The sequence below is a fragment of the Hemiscyllium ocellatum genome, chromosome 8 (genome assembly GCF_020745735.1).
Source record: "Hemiscyllium ocellatum isolate sHemOce1 chromosome 8, sHemOce1.pat.X.cur, whole genome shotgun sequence".
NCBI classification, from domain to species: Eukaryota; Metazoa; Chordata; class Chondrichthyes; order Orectolobiformes; family Hemiscylliidae; genus Hemiscyllium; species Hemiscyllium ocellatum.
Window position 1 is genome coordinate 109,766,806 of NC_083408.1, and position 20,153 is coordinate 109,786,958.

At 42.6% G+C, this 20,153-nt stretch overlaps 1 protein-coding gene across 3 annotated transcripts in view; it reads right to left on the minus strand.

Moving 5' to 3' along the window:
• Positions 1–20,153, minus strand: part of efcab11 (EF-hand calcium binding domain 11) — a 98,629-nt gene that overhangs the window by 14,583 nt on the left and 63,893 nt on the right. The window contains exon 6 of one of the 3 annotated variants that reach the window (XM_060829457.1): positions 7,220–7,274. The exons of the other annotated variants lie outside the window; for them this stretch is intronic. Within the exon in view, the coding sequence (XP_060685440.1) occupies positions 7,265–7,274 (10 nt within the window). The 3' untranslated portion in view covers positions 7,220–7,264. Of the gene's footprint in view, positions 1–7,219; positions 7,275–20,153 lie in introns of those variants that run through there. 3 annotated transcript variants of the gene reach the window in all.

Here is a 20,153-nt window from a genome sequence, read left to right on the forward strand (position 1 = left end):
TTAGATTAGATTAGATTAGATTAATCACCTACAGTGTGGAAACAGGCCCTTCGGCCCAACAGGTCCACACCGACCCTCTGAAGAATAACCCACCCAGACCCATTTCCCTCTGACTAATGCACCTAACACTACGGGCAATTTAGCATGGTCAATTCACCTGACCTGCACATCTTTGGGCTGTGGGAGGAAACCAGAGCACCCAGAGGAATCCCACGCAGACACGGGGAGAATGTGCAAACTCCACACAGTCACCCGAGGCTGGAATCGAATCTGGGACCCTGTGAGGGAGCAGTGCTAACCACTGAGCCACCGTGGCACTCAAGGAGAATCCCAAGGCTGAAGATGACTCCAGTCATAGAGTCATAGATATGCACAGCCATAGAAACAGACCCTTTGATCCAACTCATCCATATCGACCAGAAATCCTAACCTAATCTAGTTCCACTTGCCAGCACCCGACCCATATCCCTCTAAACTCTTCCTATTCATATATCCATCCGGATATCTTTAAAATGTTGTAATTGTACTAGCCTCCACCACTCCCACTGACAGCTCATTCCATGCACGTACCACCCTCTGTGTGAAAAAGTTGCCCCTTAGGTCCCTTTTATATCTTTCCCCTCTCATCCTAAACCTATGCCATCTCATTCTGGACTCCCCCACCCCAGGCAAAAGACTGTCTATTTGTCCTATCCATGCCCCTCATGATTTTATAAACCTTCATAAGGTCATCCTCAGCCTCTGATGCTCCAGGGAAAACAGCCCCAGCCTGTTCAGCCTCTCCCTATAGCTCAAATCCTCCATCCCTGGCAACATCCTTGTAAATCTTTTCTGAACCCTTTCAAGTTTCACAACATCCTTCTGATAGGAAGAAAACCAAAATTGTACACAATATTCCAACTGTGGCCTAACCAATGTCCTGTACAGCCGCAACATGACCTCCCAACTCCTGTACTCAATGCTCTGACCAATAAAGGAAAGCATACTAAATGCCTCCTTCACTATCTCATCGACCTGTGACTCTACTTTCAAGGAGCTATGAACCTGCACTCGAAGGTCTCTTTGTTCAGCAACATTCCCCAGGACCTTACCATTAAGTGTATAAGTCCTGCTCTGATTTGCTTTTCAAAATGCAGCACTTCACATTTATCTGAATTAAACTCCATCTGCCACTCCTCAGCCCATCTGATCAAGATTCTGAGGGAACCTTCTTCGCTGTCCACTGCATTTCCAATTTTGGTGTCATCTGCAAACTTACTAACCATACCTTATATGTTCACATCTAAATCATTTATATAAATGGCAAAAAGCAGCAGACTCAGCACCTATCCTTGTGGCACTCCACTGGTCACAGACCTCCAGGCTGAAAAGCAACTACTCCACCACCCTCGGTTTTCTAGTTTCGAGCCAGTTCCGTATCAATTGAACAAACCTGGATCATTTCAGTTGCATGACACTATAATGTTTTGTTATAAATTCTGTGTCTTATGATCTTATGCTCCACAATCACCTGAGGAAGTAGTCCTACGAAAGCTAGTGCTTCCAAATAAACCTGTTGGACTATAATCTGGTGTTGTGTGATTTTTAACTTTGTCCATCCCAGTTCAACACCGTATCATTATTTCCAGGCAGTGTATTCCAGGTCCTAACTAAAATTTATTCTCACATCACCCTTGCTTGATTTGCAGATCTCTTTAAATCGATGCCTCTCATTCTTGTTTCTTTTACGGAACAGTTTATCCCAATCTCCACTGTCTAGACCACTGATGATTTTGAAATCCTCTATCAGTTCTCCTCTCAGCCTCCAAGGAGAATAGTCCCAGTGTTTCCAATCTGTTCCCATGGCTGAGGTTTCTCATTCCCGGAGCCATCTTGTGAATCACTTCTGCACTATATCCAATGTGGTGTCATTTCATTTAATGTGGTGCTCACAACTGTCACAATACTTCAGCTGAGATCTAACCAGTTGTTTTACACAAGATCAGCACCACCTTTCTGTACTCAATGCCCCCATTAATAAAGCCAATAACACTGCATTTCACACCTTTGGATTGTCCAACCCCTCGTTTGCGGAGTTGAAAGTGATTGGTCAGCCATTTTGATAGTAGAGGGTTCACTCTTCAGTAATGTGCAACATTGTTTGTGTCCCTCCACAGGTGTACAAAGAGTTTGTCCTGAGGCTCCAAGGATGGACATTGGCTGTACCAGGGGCCCTGGGCTTATCCTCAAACTGTTTAGCAAGGACCACTCTTGCTGTGTTAGTTCTAAGGTTGACATTTGACAGATAGGGTCTGTCATTTGCAATATGTTGGTGATCTCCTGCTCCTCAATTCAAAAGATGTTTTGGTTTGATGGGGTCAATGGATTCATGTCATGCCATCGTGGTCTCCCAACCCCATCAATACCCAGCCCCAATCCCTCCAAATTGGTGGAAATAAATGATTCTAGCAGATTAAATGCCAAGGGAAAATTATTGGACTCTGAAAGAACTCTCTTAGCCTCATAGAAATATACAGCATGGACACCTCGGAGCAAATTGTCCATGCCGACCAGATATCCTAAACTAGCTTAGTCCCATTTGCCAGGACTTAGCCACATGACTCTAATCCTTCCTATTCATATACCTATCCAGATGCCTTTTAAATGTTGTAATTGTACCAGCCCCCACCACTTCCTCTGGCAGCTCATTCCATACACGTACCACCCTCTGTGTGAAAAGGTTGCCCCTTAGGTCCCTATTAAATTTCTCCCCTCTCGCCCTAAACCAATGCCCTCTAGTTCTGGACTCCCATAACTTGTCTATTTACCCTATCCATGCCCCTCATGATTTTATAAACCTCTAGAAGGTCACACCTCAGCCTCCAACTCTCCAGAGAACAGCCTCTCCCTATACTTCAAACCCTCCAACCCTGGTAATGTCCTTGTAATCTTTTCTGAACCCTTTCAAGTTTCACAACATCCTTCCATCAGGAGGGAGACCAGAATTGCACACAATATTCCAAAAGTGGCCTAACCAATGTCCAGTACAGCCACAACATCACCTCCCAACTCCTATACTTGATGTTCTGACCAATAAAGGAAAGCATACCAAACGCCTTCTTCACTGTCCTATCTCCCTGTGACTCTACTTTCAAGGAACTATGAATCTGCACTTCAAGATCTTGTGGAATCCCAATCCTCCAATCTCAGTGTTTTTTAACTGTCTGGCTCTATGGCAACAGATTCACGATTGCAATGAATCTCACAACATAATGTTGAAGGCCTTTTGGCCTCCAGGTGAAACCCAAGGTAAGGTCAGCAGATTTCCTTCCCATAAGTGAGAACTGGACAGATTATTAATGACAACTGATGATAGTCATCATCGTCACCGTTCCCAGCTTTAATTTCCAGGTTCGTGAATTCATTGACTTTAATTTCCTCCTGCAGCTGACATTGCCAATATGCCACTGTCTCCACGCCAACTCATCACCCCACCCCGATTCTAAAGCATTTGCTGCAGCCACATCTCTCTCAGACTTGAGCCCGTTATACCTGCCAGTGTGACCATAGGTAAAGGCCTACTGCCACGGATTGACAATTATGTTATTGAATCTCAACCAATAATTTCTTTAAACAGGCTCATTGAGAATGATTTTCTGTGCTTCACTACTGGCCTCCCTTGAGCTAAAAGCACTATGAGCATTAGCTGGTTAATAGCCACAGAAACAACTCAGACAATTGAGTAGCAGTAACTGCTCTTGGCCAGAATTGTAAATTAGTGCCTCAGAATTGTCTCCAGCATACCTGGGATAGGAAGAGGGACAAGAAACCCAAACTGAGATCCCTGTTATGATCTGGAGTTCAGGGGGTAACATGCACATCTTTAAGTCAGAAGATTGCTAGTTCAAGTCCCAACTTGGAGCCACAAGTATGTATTTCAGGGTGACACTCCTGGTGGGGTATCGGGGGAGTGTTGCACTATCAGAGGTGCCACCATAACCAGACAAATCAGAGGGGTTTTTTATTCTTTCATTGGATGTAGGCATCACAGAGAAAGTCAGCGTTTGTTGACCTAATTGCCTCAAATTGAGTGGTCTGTTGGGCCATTTCAGTCAGCAGTTAAGAATCAACCAAATAGCTGTGGGTCTGGAGTCACGTGTAGATTGGACTGAGTAAGGACAGTAGATTCCCTTCCCTTAAAAGACATTAGTGAACTGGATGGGTTTCTATCACTATCAATGATAAATTCATAGTCATCATCACAGAAATAAGGAGTTGAATCCTGATTGTTATTGATTGAATACCATGGTAAATTTGAACCTGTGTCCCTAGAGCAGTATTCTGCACTTACACAGAAACATAGAGAATTAGGACCTGGAGTAGGCCATTGAGCTTTATCTGCTAATCAATATGATTATGATCGATCATCCATCTCAGTAAACTGTTCCTACTTTCTCCACATACCCTTTGACTTTAAGAACTATCCAACCAGAGGAAGTGGTGGAAGCTGATACAATTGCAATATTTAAGAGGCATCTGGATGGGTATATGAATAGGAAGGGTTTGGAGGGATATGGGCTGGGTGCTGGCAGGTGGGACTAGATTGGGTTGGGATATCTAGTCGGCATGGGTGGGTTGGACTGAAAGGTCTGTTTCTATGCTGTATATTTCTATGACTCTAGCGCCTTCTTGAAAAAATTCAATGCTTTGGTTTTCTGTAGCAGTCCAAATCCTAGTCCAATGACATTACCACTACACCACTGTATCTCCCCTAAAAGGGTTGTAAGAGGCGTTATGGAAATGCAAGTTTTTTCTTCTTATCCAGTGAGCTCCTTTAGAAAGCAGTGATGCCACATGAGGGCAAGTTTGGGGTTGGCTGAGCTTCTTTCCAGAGTTTGCTAGGCTGCTAGCAACCTGTGAGGAGTGGAACATGAGGAATGACTGCTTGGTTGAGTTGACAACAGAATTGCCTCCAGCACGGTTCATTTCAGTGCCTTTCAGAGGAAAGCAAGAAGACTGATTGAGGAGAAGAGAAAAGGTAGTGAGGAGAAACTAATTATTTTTCAAACACTTCAAATTAAAAGGAAGTGAGCAAATGACAAGCAAGCATTTTAAATCTCTACCCCACTCAATTAATACACATCCCACAGACTGTAATGTTGTTTCATAAACACACACACACACACACACACACAGAAGGCTACTTGTTTAATCTCTTTGCGACCCTAGGCAGGAGAATGATTGAACCACAGAAATACCTTACAATGTCTGTGTAAGAGGCCGTTACTATGGCAGAAGGCATCCATGTGGGGATTTTAGATAGCTCCGCACAGTTTTTAATCACAGCCTTGCTGCTTCCTGATCGCATTGAGAATATGGAACCCATTAAACTGGGGGACCATCTGGATTCGTCTGAAGTAACATCAGGAAGGTCTCAGGAGGAGGGGGAGGAGGGGCAGGCTTGGGAGCCATATCGTCTCTTATCGCCTGCCTGCTTACCAATGAATACTTCAGATCAGTGCTGTGCAGCTGGGGAGCAACAGAAACAGGTTGTAGTTTGTGCAATAGCTGGAGATGACCAATACATTAACAAAAGCCTGAGTTTAAAATGGTCATACTGATGTTCAAATCCCTCCATGAACTTGACCTTGTCTAGTCTGCTAATTCCTCTAAGAACTCAGCGTCTCTCCAACTGTGACCATCTGATCATGTTCATTGTTTGGAGTCCCTAGGGATTAAGGATAAAGTGCCAGGACAGGATTGCATGGAAAATTCACCATTGTTAAGAAAATTGTTTAAAAACTGTACTCATTAGTTATAAAACCATGATACTACAGTAGGTTGAATGGCCTACTTCCACATTATAAGAATTCTACAAGTCTATGATGTGGGGAGGAAGTTGGACTGACATTCATGAATTTTTCTATTTATGATGAAAGAACTTTGGGGCCATGGGGGAAAGGCAGAAGAATGGGACAGGTTGAGTGGCTTTTACAGAGAGCTGGCACAGACATGATGAGCTAAGTGGCCTCCTTTATTGCTGCAATCATTCCAAAATTATATGGGTTGAGGCTCTCCTTTTTCCAATCAGTTTAGGAAGATGATTCACCACCTCAATGGGCATCTTTGACAGCGATGTCAGATGGGACGGTTAGAGGCAGGAGGTCAGGCAACAATATCCCCAGGTATATGTCTACCCACAGTTGGCAACGCTTTAAAAGCATCCCTAATTTCCTTTGTCTCACTATGAGCGGCCATGGCAGCAGATACTGAGACCATTGTCACTGAAATTCCCTCCCTAAACCTCTTCGTCTCTGCACCTCTTCAAATTTAGGATGTTACTGAAAACCTACCACTTTGATATGGCACCTGTCCTCATATTCCCTTGTGTAGGTGTGTAGGATTTTAATTCCTGCTAATAACCATTTCGTGAAGCAACTGGAAATATTTTACTCAGCCACATAAGCTCAAGATGTTGTTGCTGTTCAGTCAATGGTTATCTTCCCTGCTTTTGGCACCTTCTATTAAAAGAAGCAAGGAGCTATTTCACCTCAATAATTAAAACTTGGGTTAATAATCATGACTGAAAACATTTGCTTCTTCAAATGGTCAGATATTAAGCTTCTTTGTAGCCTCACATCTTTCTTTCAAATACAATTTTTATGAGTTTGGTGAACAACCTGTCTTTCCAACATCTCTCCTTGATTAAGTTTCTACCACCAATGCAAAGTTGAATCTACAAAGTGCACTTCAACAACTCACCACAGTTCCTTTGGCAGCACCTTACAAACTGTAACCAATACTTACAAGGACAAGACCACCATCTGTCAGTTCCCTTTCAAGCCAGCCCAACATGGACTCATGGACTCCCGGACTTGAGGGAGCCCAGCATGGACTCCCAGCCCTAAGATGAAACTCAGTGTGTACTCCCTGCTTTAGAACTTTAGGACTGTAATGCTGATCTTTTAACTTTATTTATTCATTTTTCTAATTTATACCTCAGATTTGTACATAGGTATCTTTGTACTGAAGATGGTGCCAGAAGTTGTGACTTTGTATACTTTTTGCTGTAATCATGCATCTGTATACTTCAGTATATGTAACAATAAACCCAATTCTAATTCTTAGCCACATACCATCCTGATTTTGAAATATATTGCTGTTTCTTCAGTGTCACTGGATCCAAATCCTGAACTTCTTCGCCAATGGCATTGTGAGTGTCCCTGAACATCATGAACTGCAGTGATTCAAATAGGTGCCTCACCAGCACCAGGGTAATTGACCTTCAGTGAAGTCTACATCCCGTGAACAAATCAAAAAGTAGAAATTAAAAGATTCCAATGGTATTACTCAAAGAACTTGAGGTTCAGAACCAAGATTTACCCCATAACCATTAACAAAACAGTCCATCTAACTCACATTATGCAGTTCTACACCCCAGTTCTGGACTCAAAATGCTAATTCTGTTTCTCTCTTCACAGATGCTGCCTTACTGAGTTTTTTGAACACCTTGTAGTTGAAGTTCAGATGAAGGGCTTATGCCCAAAACTTCAACTCTCCTGCTCCTTGGATGCTGCCTGACTTGCTGTGCTTTTCCAGCACCACACTCTCGACTCTGATTGCCAGCATCTGCAGTCCTCACTTCCTCCTAACTGATTTCAACCCGACTGCGAAGCCTCTTCCAAGTTTGCCCAGCTTGAAGAAGTTCTCCTCCTTTCTCTACAAGGATCTCAGTGTTTTTCTCTCTCTCCCACTGCACCCATCCAGGTTTCCTGATGAAGGGCTTGTGTCCAAAATGTCGATTTTCCTGCTCCTTGGTTGCTGCCTGACCTGCTGTGCTTTTCCAACCACACTTTCGACTTTTAATTTCAGATGTCAAGCATCTGCAATATTTTGCTTTTATTATCACATTGCGGTTTGTGAAACCTTGTTGTATGGAATTTGGCTGCTCCACATTATGCATTAAAGAAGTGGCTAAAAGGCTGTAGAATGCTTCAGGATGTCCTGAGGTCATGAAGATTGCTATTCCTTCATTTTACAATGATTCCCCTTCTTCTTTATCAGTCCCTCAAGACTGAGTATGACTTGTTTAAATTCAAGTTTGATGTGTGCTGAGATGGCTGACAACTATGGTGAGTGATCTGCCAATTCTGGCACATGCAAGGCAGGCAATGTTAGTTGGAAGGCTTGTGTGGATGAATTTGCACAATCTCTCCGACAGCTTGACTTAGTCTCTGCAGGTTCCTGGTGCCCTTTCGAATCAGCCTTCTCGGTCATAATCCAGGGACTGCCACAAATGACCAGAGGTCGTTTAATCTCTTCAGGCATGCTCTGAGGACATCCCTGAGTCCCTTTAACACACATGAGAGGATATGCCAAAGGTCATTAAGCAAGCAAGTTCTGTGAGAAGACAACATCTTGAAACAGGTTTGACTTTAAGTGTTCACGGGAAGCTTATATGTTGAGTTTGGCAAATCACATACCATCTGATAGAAAGTTACTGCGTTAAACTGTGTAAAGCAACATGTCCATCTGCTTGTAGACTAATTTAGCTCAAACACACCTGGTACCTTCCTCCCGTTTCTTGGAACATCTCTGGAACAACAACAACTTCATTTATAAAGTGCCTCACTATTTCCCTTTAAGAATCCTTATAAAATCTACTCCTTTGAAGTTTTGGTCTCCTTCCTAATATCATCTGCTTTTTTTAGGATTCTTTCATGAGATATAGTGTTGTTGAGTAGATACTATTTATTACTCATCTCTAATTGCCTGGGAGAAGGTGGGAGTGAATTGATTTGATGAAGCTCCTGTGAAGAATTCTGTGACATTTTGTTAATCTAAAAGGTGCTACATAAATGCTGTACCGAGTCATTGCTGAAATTGCTGTGTTTCTGTGCTTGTTTGATATTCTTTCCCCCAAAGAAATTCTTTGATATTCTTTTCTCACCCTCACCTCCAAAACTTTGTTGTATCGGGAAGCACAGATTCTGAGACAGTGAAATTCCCAAAATGCCCTTTACATCAGCTCCTTCGCATCACGATCTGTGTCCCTGTGGTTTACCTGACCATTTGAATGCTGCATGAATTATAACTGCCTGAGAGTAGTACACAGGCAAACACATTCATTGCCTTTCTACACCGTTCCAGGGTATTGAATAGAAACACAAAAACAGTAGAGATGGCTTTACCATTAAAACTCATATAAATAGATCAATTATCAGAGCAGTCACTGTTTGAAGGGAAACAGTATGACTCAGCTCATCAGAGAACAACAACAATGAGGTCATATCGCAGGGGCACTCCTAGAGGATCCCGATCAGTGAAAGAAATCATAAGACAGAATGTCACAATGCACTCTTAAAGGGACAATTTGCTTGACGATCAACCTCAGCAAAATCTGCTGCTGTTTGAATCGTGAGTTATATTCAGAGTACAATTCTGGGCACCATTCTTTAAGAATTCTGGATCAGTGGCGTTGGAAGAGCACAGCAGTTCAGGCAGCATCCAACGAGCAGCGAAATCAACGTTTTGGGATTCTTTAAGAAGTTCACTGAGACCTTGGAGAGAAGGTTTACAAGAACAGCAGAAAGAAGAGCTGGAGTCGATCCTTCAGCCCACTGACCCTTCTCTGCTATTCAACTCAATCGTGGCTGGCCTTGGATTTCAGCTCCACTCTCTTGCTCACTCTCCGTATCCCTTGATACCTTGAGACTCCAAGTGTCTATATATGCCAGCCTTAAATGGATTCAATGATGGATCACCCACAGCCCCCTCTGAGGTAGAGAATTTCATCAATTCACATACTGCTGAATGAAGCAATTTCACCTCATGTCAGTCCTTGGCCCCTTGTATGGGGTTTGTGACTCTACAGTTTAGAATTCCTCGCCAGCAGAACCAAACTCTCTACCCTGTTAAGTCTCTTCAGAGACTTGAACGTCTCAATAAGATCATCTCCCATTCTTTTAAATTCCAGAGAATATACAATCAATTTACTAAGCCTCTGGTTATAGGACAACTGCCTCCTGCCAGGGAATAGTTTTGTGAACCTTCACTGTACAACCTCCAATGCAAGTATATCCTTTTGTAATGTGGAGATTATGCACAGTGGTCCAAATGTGCTCTCACCAAGACCCTGAAAAATTTTTAGCAAGAGTTTGTTACTGTTGTATTTCAATCCTCTTGTAATTAAGGTCAACATGCCAATCACCTTTTGAATGAATGCACCTGCCGACTGAGTTCCTGCATTCCTGGTCCAATCACACCCAAGCCTTTGAACATCAATCCTGACAAATTTGACACATTTAAAACATTTTAGTTTCACTATTCTTATGATCAAAATGAATACCTTCATACTTTCCTGTATGATAATTAATCTATCTTCTTGATGCCCACTCACTTCTACTGTCTATGTCTATTTGCAGCTTCTCTGTGCCCTTCCCATAACTGACTTTTCCACCTGGCTTTGTATCATTTGCAAATGTAGATACATTACTCTCTGACACTTCATTCCAAATTTAGATTGTAAATGATTGAGAGTCCAGCATTGATTATTATGGCACTCTGTAATTCGCTGTTTGCAGACTTGAAAATGATGTCTAGCCCACCCTGTGATTCCTGTCCATTAACAAATCCTCCATGCACACTAATATTTTACACATTACTTCAATAGCCATTTTCTCTCCTATTATTCTATTGTATGGCAGCTTATCGAATGCTATTCAGAAATCCAGGTATATTATATCTATTGGCTTCACTTCATGTATCCGACTAGCAAAATCATCAAAGAACGCTAATAAATTTATGAAAAGGATTTCCCTTTGGTAAAACTAAGCACATTTTTTAAGCTCTTAGGTTACCATCTAATACTAGAACAAAATTTGTGCCTTTGTGCTATAAAGACAGACAAAATATTTGGTCAATATTTCTGCCATTTCCTAGCCCCCATAATAATATTTCCATCTCTGCTTCTAAGTGACCATTAACTTCTTTTAATGTTCTTATTCAGAATTGCACGACAGCAGGTTACATTCCTGATGAAGGAGCAGTGCTCCAAAAGCTTGTAATTTTAAATAAACCTGTTGGACTACGACATGGTGTCAGTGAACTTCTGACTTTGTCCACCCCAGTCCAACAGCTGCACCTCCACATCTTTATATTTTTGCAAAAGCTGGTACAATCCATTTTTATATTCGTTGTTAACTTACTCTCATATTCTATTTCTTTTTGCCAGATCAAACACCCTTGTTGATTTCTACGACACTCACAGTATTCAATACCAGACTTGGTGTTGTTCTTTGCAACATTTAAACTGCTTCTTTTAAGCCAAAATGATCCTCACCTCCCTGAGTGAGCCATGGATGGATCTTGCTTGTTATGTTTTGGTTTTTCAAGTCAAACTAATTGATACAGATCTCAGGTTAACAATCCAGAGATGCTTTGATCTTAATTTGTACCCAAACTCTTCAAATTCCATCAGTAAAACATCATTCCAGTTCTACCCATTTGTTGGTTCTCTTGTGGACTACGACAACTGGATCCTCCCACTCTCACCAAGTTCCTCTCCAGCCATGAGATGGTATCCTTATCCCTGGCACCAACTAGGCAACACCACTTCCTGAGCTCCTGTATTAGGTGCAGAAACTGTATCTTTCCCTGACTATGTTGTTTCCCTTCATAACTAGTGGGCGGCACGGTGGCACAGTGGTTAGCACTGCTGCCTCACAGCGCCTGTAGACCCGGGTTCAATTCCCGACTCAGGCGACTGACTGTGTGGAGTTTGCACGTTCTCCCCGTGTCTGCGTGGGTTTCCTCCGGGTGCTCCGGTTTCCTCCCACAGTCCAAAGATGTGCGGGTCAGGTGAATTGGCCAAGCTAAAATTGCCCGTAGTGTTAGGTAAGGGGTAAATGTAGGGGTATGGGTGGGTTGCGCTTCGGCGGGTCGGTGTGGACTTGTTGGGCCGAAGGGCCTGTTTCCACACTGTAAGTCTAATCTAAGTCTAATCTAATCTAAACTAGATTCCTTGCATCACCTGCCTGCAAGTTTGAGTGATGTTCTTCACCAAGCTGCCATGGTAGGTCTGTTCATCCACTCCAGAATCCTTCACCTTGTCTATACATCATGTGGAGGTGCTGGACTGGGGTAGACGAAGTTAAAAATCACATGACACCAGGTTATAGTCAAACAAGTTTAGTTGGAAAGGCAAGCTTTCAGAGCGCTGCTCCTTTGTCAGGTAACTAGTGAAGTAGGATCCACTCCACTAGCTACCTGGTGAAGGAGCAGCGCTTCGAAAGCTTGTACTTCCAAATAAACCTGTCAGATTATAACCTGGTGTCGTGTGATTTTTAACCTCATCTATACAGAGAGCAAGCACCTTTTAATTGATGATTAAGGCTCCTCCATCACAATGTGCTGACTTCCTGTAACACACTCTGGTTCCTGACAGACCCTAAGGTAAGTTTTCAAATCCTGAAACAAAATGATGAGGTAACCTGTCCCCTTCCTGATTTGCTATAGTGTTTGTAGCTCGATCTCCAACTCAGTGACTCTGAACTAAAATTCTTTAAGCTACATGTTTGCAGACTCTTTTTAATTCATCCATGGAAGAGAGCCAGCATTTATTGCCCATTCCTAATTACCCCGAGAGCAGTTTAGAGTCAACCACATTACTGTGGGAGTCACATGTAAGCCAGACCAGGTAAGGACAGTTGTTTCTTTCCCTAAAGGGAATCAGTGAACCAGATGGGTTTTTCCGACAATTGGCAATGGATTTGTGATCATCATTAGACTCATAATTTGAGACTTTTATTGAATTCAAATTCCACCATCTGCCATAGCAGGCTTTGAACCCTGGTCCCTAGAACATTACGTGGGTCTCTGAGTTAACAGTCTAGCAATAACGCCACTGGGCCACCGCTTCCCATCGGAGGCCTCTGCGGTGAAGAATTCCACAGATCCACCATCTTCTAAGAGAAGAAAACTCATCTTTTCTCTGTCTTAAATTGTTCTGAGATTAAACCCTTTGAGCCTAGACGGTCCCACAAGGGGAAACAACCATTCCACATTTACCCAGTCAAGTTCTCGACAATCTTTGCAATTTCTACAGTTGTTGCATCAGATCATGTTTGCAGCTCTCATTCAGAAAAAGGAGTGAGCTTTTTTATTTACTACAAAGCTGAGGTCTGAGTGTTCATTCCAAAATATAAATAATATTTAACACCTAAGTACATTGTTGTTCATTTTTCAGATGTGTTACCATGGCAACCAAGGCAAGATTCAGTCTTAAATAATAAACCGTCAGAGCTCAATCCTAATTGTGTGCAACCCCAAAGCTCACCCCTTGCACAAAGCACCTGAAGAAAGCGGGGGTTGAGCTAAATTTATTACATTATTAGTGTCTATGGAAACATTTGGGTTTAGAATTTGATATTAAAATAATTAACGTTTGAACTCTCTTATAATATTAAACTGGCAATTTTAAAAGATTTATATAGAACCTACCAGCTTATGTCACCTGGGGCAATGCACACAAGCATATATATTTGGCGTCAGTCAGATGTACTGTTCATGCATTAAACATTGCAATTAGTTTCTTATGTAGCAATATTCATGTAAAAGTAAATTTTAGTCCTTTCTGTATTGATGGTGCTAACTCATTCTGTCATATAGTTTCACAGACCCTCAGATCCAGTTCTTTGCTCCTCAGAATATATAGTTTTATATGCAAGCATTAGGAAGTGAGGACTGGGTATTCGTTCTTTGATAAAATTTACAACCAAAGCTGACTCAAACCAAATTCAGCATTTGTTTAGCATCAACCCTTATGGAATCTTCCAACAGTGGCCACTGAATAATTATTGGATATAAGAACCCCAGTGGAAATTCTATCTTCTGCTCACTGTCTCTGTGTGTCCTTCAAAAGCACCTTCCAAACCCACAACCACTTCCATCTCGAAGGACAAGGGCAGCAGACACATGGTATCACCACCACCTGCAAGTTTCTCTCCAAGCCACTCACCATCTTGACTTGGAAATATATTGCCATTTCTCCCCTGCCACTGAGTCAAAGTACTGGAGCCCCCTCCCCATCTTTAGGGACCTGCATTGAGTTAAAGTAGCAGCTCATCACCACCTTCTTGAGGGCAATTAGGGATAGACAATAAAGAGCTTAAGATACTGGCCTTGCCAGTGACTCCCACATCCCATGATTTTTTAAAAAAAATTCACAATTTTAATCAAGTGGTGCCTCTGTCCTAAGTTCTGGAATTCCTTCCCTAAACTTCACTGATTCGTGACCTCTCTCTTTACTTAACTCTTCTTTCAATTTAGCTCTTAGGTTCTGTACCTATCTATTTTCTTTTAAGCTGTTTCTTCAAATATATAAAACCAAATTACTGTGGATGCTGGGATTCTGAAATAAAAAGAGAAAATGATGAAGAAGCTCAGCAACAACTGTGGAGAGAGAGAGAAACAGAGTTAACAATTTGTGTCCGAAAGGACTCTTCAGAATTGGATTCTGCTGCCTGGTCTGCTGAGGTTCTACAGCGTCTTTTGTCCTGAAAGTGAAATGTTGTTAAACACTGTTCCTGTGAAGTGAAAATGATATTTTTTTAATATGCTCAATGCACAATATTTAATGCAAGTTGTTGTTCTCGAATTACATAGCATCAGGGAAACACACCTGTTAGGCACTCACTATCTGGTCGGCATGGACGGGTTGGACCGAAGGGTCTGTTTCCATGCTGTACAACTCTATGACTCTATAACTCTAAGTCTCAATATGGTGCTCAGTCACCCCAAAGTGTCTGTTCTAACTGCAGTTCTAGATCCAATGTGTATCTATCTGTTGATTTAGCCCAAATCTCTTGATTTAGTACAAAAACAGAAATTTCAGGAGAAATTCAGCAGATCTAGCAGCAGCTGTGAAGGGAAAGCAGAGTTAGCGTGTCGAGTTCAGTGACCCTTCTTCAGAACCGTGGGTCCTGTGTGGGTCTAACTCTGAGGAGGTCTTAAGGATGGCAGGTGTCGAGACAGGGGAAACCAGAGAGACCATTACTCTGAAGCATAAAGTCTCATTTGTGCCAGCGGCAGTTATCCAGCTGCTTAAGTAGAGCAGAAACAGCTTTGCTCTTCAGATGGTCCGCATAACGCCTGACTGTGAGTGTACAGGGTCCTCAACTTGTAATTTTTATAGCAACTTTCACAAAGTAGAAAATGCAATGGTTAATTTGTGCTGAGCAACCGACCAGGTTAACTGTTCTTCGTCTTTGTTGAGAGGTGAATATTGGCCGGGAAACTGTAGAGAGTATAGCCTTCATCTTCTTTGAAATAAAGCCAACATCTATTGTTGCTGAAATGGCAAACAGGCCCTTAGTTTAGTGGGGATTGCATTACAACCTCCCGTAGAAAAGACAAGAATGCTACCACCTGAGCCATAACTGATACCTTGAGCATGACTACCTCCATGAAGCTAGTTTGTTGTACGCTGGTAGATGTGCAAAATCTATCTACTGCAACATCCTCTCCAACATCTGCCTGCCACTTCTTTCTTCCCCATACTCTTCAGCAATCTTATGTATCCTGTCTCATGGTTGAAGGAATATTGATTGAATATTAGTAGGTTGTAAAGTGACTAGAAGATTACCCACAATGCTGTTTAACAATCAAGACCTGTACAGTGTTCCCCAGGGACTAGTTTGCACAGACATAAAAGAGCCAATGACCTCAGCCAACTATTCTATCATTCCCCAAGGTAAGATACTAATCTGAAGACACAGGAGTCGTGATTGGCCGGACATGATTCATGCTGCATTATTCACCTTTGCAGGAAAAGACAATATATTCTTGTGCATAAACGGGATCATGGCTGAGCCCAAACAAAATAACTTGGGTGGAAGAAAGAAAGAAATACTTGAGATTAAACTGCACCTTTCACATGTTTTACAATGTTAGTTGTTGCTGCAATGGAGTAGCCAATCTGTGCTCCCACAAATGCTGACAAGATAACGACCTGTTTTATGTTGTTGGTTGAGGGATAAACAAAGGCTAGGAGCACCAGAGAGAACTCTCAGCGCTTCTTTGAAATAGTGCGAGAGATCCCTTTAAATCCACCTGGAAAAGCAGGTGGAGCCTCTGTTAATTTCTTGTTCATAAGATAACGTTCCTGAGTAATCCTTCAGTGAAGCCAGTCGAGATTTTTCCTCAGTTTCTGGAGTGAGACTTGAATTTGCAACCTTCTGACTCAGAGGTGAGAGTGCTATCCATTGTCCCATGGCTGTGGAGAGGGAAGGCTGTGGTGGTTCGGGAGGATGGGTGAGGGAAGTTTGCCAACCCTTTTGCTGCAATTATGTGACCTGCCCCTTATTCTGCAACTTTGTGTCCTGGTTCCATACCCAACCTTGCCACCCCCAAGGAGAGACATCCTTCCTGCACCTACTCTATTGATCTCCATTAGAATCCTGTATGTTTGAATGAAATAACTTTTTACTTGTCTAAGCTCCTCTGAATAGAGGCCCAATCTATTTAACCAGGAATTCCAGGGATTAATTTTGTGAGCTTCTGGAGCACTCTCTCTTCCCCAGGTGAGAAGACCAAAACTACACACAATACTCAGCAAGGCTCTATATAATCACAACATGACATCTTTGTTCACATATTCAAATCCTCTTGTAATAAAGGCCATCGGAGCACTTGCCTTCCTGATTGCTTGCTGTAACTGCATGTTAACTTTCCGTGACTCATAAGGACACGTATCGCTGCAGTTCATCACTTTTCAGCCTGTCATCATTTAAAAAATGTTTTGTGTACCCTTTTTTCCTACCAAAGGGTAGGAAAAGTACCCTCCTTTTTCCTTTTTTCCTACCTTACATTTCTCCACATTGTATTCCATTTGCCAATTTTTTGTGCATTCACTCTGCCTGTCTAAATCCGTTTGGGGCCTCTTTGTATTTTGCTCACAACTCAGCCTTCCAGCTGACTGTGTGTCATCTGAAAACGTGGGAATATTGCACTCAAACCTCTGGAAAGGGGAATACGTGAGAGATAAGTATTGTTCAGCAAAGTATGGAGAACTCTTCTGATCTTCTTTGACGCAGTTCCTTGGTAATCCTAATGTTCACTTTAGAGGACAAATGGGACAGATTGGTTTGATGTCTCATTATCTGCAATTTTCAAAACTGAACTGCAAACTTGTGCCAGTATCCCGTAACAGTGCAGGACTCCCATGGTGCCGCATTGAGAGTGACAGCTGAGATGTCAGTCTCAGGTCTGTGGCATGAAACCTGAAAGCAGATCTTCTGGTTCAGAGGTGAGAATGCTACCCAATGTATCATCCCTCACACATGGAAGGCTTTCAGCATGAGGATGAGAATACTGAAATCAAGCCTTTGGATCTGGAGTTGTAGAAATGCATGACTGGGTGGTGGTTTTAAAAAGAAAACACTGATTTCCAGTCACTCTACCCTTTTGGCACCTTCATACGCAATTACATTGTTTTATTGCCTCCGCCCTTCTCATGTCCAAGATCCTAAATACTCCTTCCAAGTGAAGCAGCTATTTACTTGGGCTTTTTTCAATTCAGGGGGTTAAAGTGAGGACTGCAGATGCTGGAGATTAGTGTCAATACTAGCGTGGTGCTGAAAAAACACAACAGGTCAGGCAGCATTCTGAGGAGCAGGAAAATCGATGTTTTTTTTCAATTCAGTCCTCTGTATTCTCTGCTCACAATGCAGTCTCCTCAAATGGATGTCCACCTTGCAGAACGTTCCACTAAGTCCTTGACCATGACCCAGATCTTTGGGGTTACTGGACATTTTAATGCACCATCTTGCCCTCATGCTCACATTTGTGTCCTAGGCCTGCTGCAGCGTACCAGTGTTCCACTACCCTCCTTTTTCCTTTTTTGCTATCACATCTGTGATCTTCAATCTCCTTTGCCTTGTAACCTTGCTCTGACTCGCCTTTTATTCCACTTGCTCCTGCCCACCTGTTTTGCACACAAAAATCGTCACTTCTCCCTTCAGAAACAAAGAAAGAGTCACAGAGGTCACCCGCACAGAAAAAGACTCTTCGGCCAATGAGTCAAGACCAAGTACCTCACTATTCTAAGTCATACTGGAATTGAAATATTAACTCTGCTTCTCTCTCTACAAAGTTATAAATCACACAACACCAGGTTATAGTTCAACGGGTTTAATTGGAAGCACTAGCTTTCGGAGCGCCATTCCTTCATCAGGTGGTTGTTGTATTATTACTAGTGCCAGTGCTTCCAATTAAACCTGTTGGACTATAACCTGGTGTTGTGTGATTTTTAACTTTGTACAGCCCAGTCCAACAGCGGTTCCTCCAAATCATCTCTCTCTACAGGTGCTACCAGACCTGCTAAATTTGTCTGCAACACTTCCTGTGTTATTACAGACCCCTAGGAGAAAGTGAGGACTGCAGATGCTGGAGATCAGAGCTGAAAAATGTGAAGCTGGAAAAGCTCAGCAGGTCAGGCAGCATCCAAGGAGCAGGAGAATTGACGTTTCGGGCATGATGAGGAAGGGCTCATGCCCGAAACGTCGATTCTCCTGCTCCTTGGATGCTGCCTGACCTGCTGAGCTTTTCCAGCAACACATTTTCAGCTTATTACAGACCCCAACATCCTTAGTACTTCGCTTTTGGTTTCCAGTCAGGAATTGCTAGCAAAGGAGCACCTCTGCTCCACAGAACAGCCGTTGGCGCTCTCTGGTTGCAACTGCCAAGTGCATCAGTTTCCTGGGGGATGCCAATTGCTCTTATTACAGTATCTGCAGTTGCTGTTTCAAGTGCAGTGGTAATGGGCTAATTACAACATTCACTCTGTTTGGTGCCTGCAAATGAGACTAAGCCAGTCAGCTGAGGAATACACCTCTGCCTGACAAAAGTCATCTGTATGTTAGGTAATTTTCTCTTCTCTCAGGGACTAATTATGAACCATAGGGGAGGCATGGAAGAGTTAACTGAATGTAATTAAACAATTTAGTGAGCAAAGTACATGAAAGAAGAGTGAGAACAAGAGAGGAGAGAGAAAAAGGAGAAAGGGGAAAGAGAGACAGAGAGAGAGGAAGAGAGAAAGGGGGAGAGAAAGAGAGAGAAAGAGAAAGTGGGGAGAGAGAGAGAGAGAGAAAGAGGGAAGGGGGGTAGAAAGAGAGAGAAAGAGAAAAGAGGGGAGAGAGAGACAGACAGAGAGAGAGAGACAACTGGAGGGAGGGAGAAAAGGAAGAAGGAAGCCAATGACACAGGAATGAATTTCACTAAAGCATTCTGCTGCTGATGCTGGAAAAGCTCAGCAGGTCAGGAGGCATCTGCAGAGATGCAGGAACAGAGTTGACAAAACCATTCTTCAGAAGTGGAAAACGTTGAGAAATTCAACGATTTGTAACTGGTTAAAGGTAGAGTTAAAGTAACAAAGCTGGGAGAGGTGGGTAGGAAAAGGGAAGAACAGGCTTTATAGAGTAGAATCAAAAAGAGTGGCGCTGGAAAAGCACAGCAGGTCAGGCAGCGTCCGAGAAGCAAGAAAATCAACATTTCAGACATAAGCCCTGATAGAGTAGAAGACAGGAAAGATTAAATGATAAAAGGGATGACTGGTGTAAGGCAAAAGGTGTGGACATTCCTGCTCTGCCTGTCCCTGTGGAAAACTCCACTTACAGTAAACATGTACATGGAAGGCAGTGAAGCAAATTGTCAGAATTGTTACCGTGCAGGAGGAGGCTGTTGTTAAATGCTCACCTCAGGCCGTCTTGAGTTGGTTTAATTGAACCTGCCCCACCACACTTCCAGGCAGTGCATTCTGGACTCAAACTACTTGCACAACCACAAGTTTCTTTCTCACATCCCATTTACTTCCTTTTCAAAACATTGTAAATCTGTGCCCTCTCATTCAAAATCAATTTATGAGTCAGGACAGTTCTCCTTCTGTACTCTATCCAGATCTCCTCCAATTTTGAAATTCTAATCTACTATTCATCTCTTCTCTCCAAGGAAAACAATCTCAACTTTATTAATATTCCCTCAGAACTGAAACATTCTCTTCCATACTATCTCCAATGCACCCACATCCTTCCTCAAGTGTAGTACCAAGAAGTGCACATGATACTCCAGCTCATGTCCAACTGGTGTCTTATATAGGAACAGCATAATCTCCCTGCTCC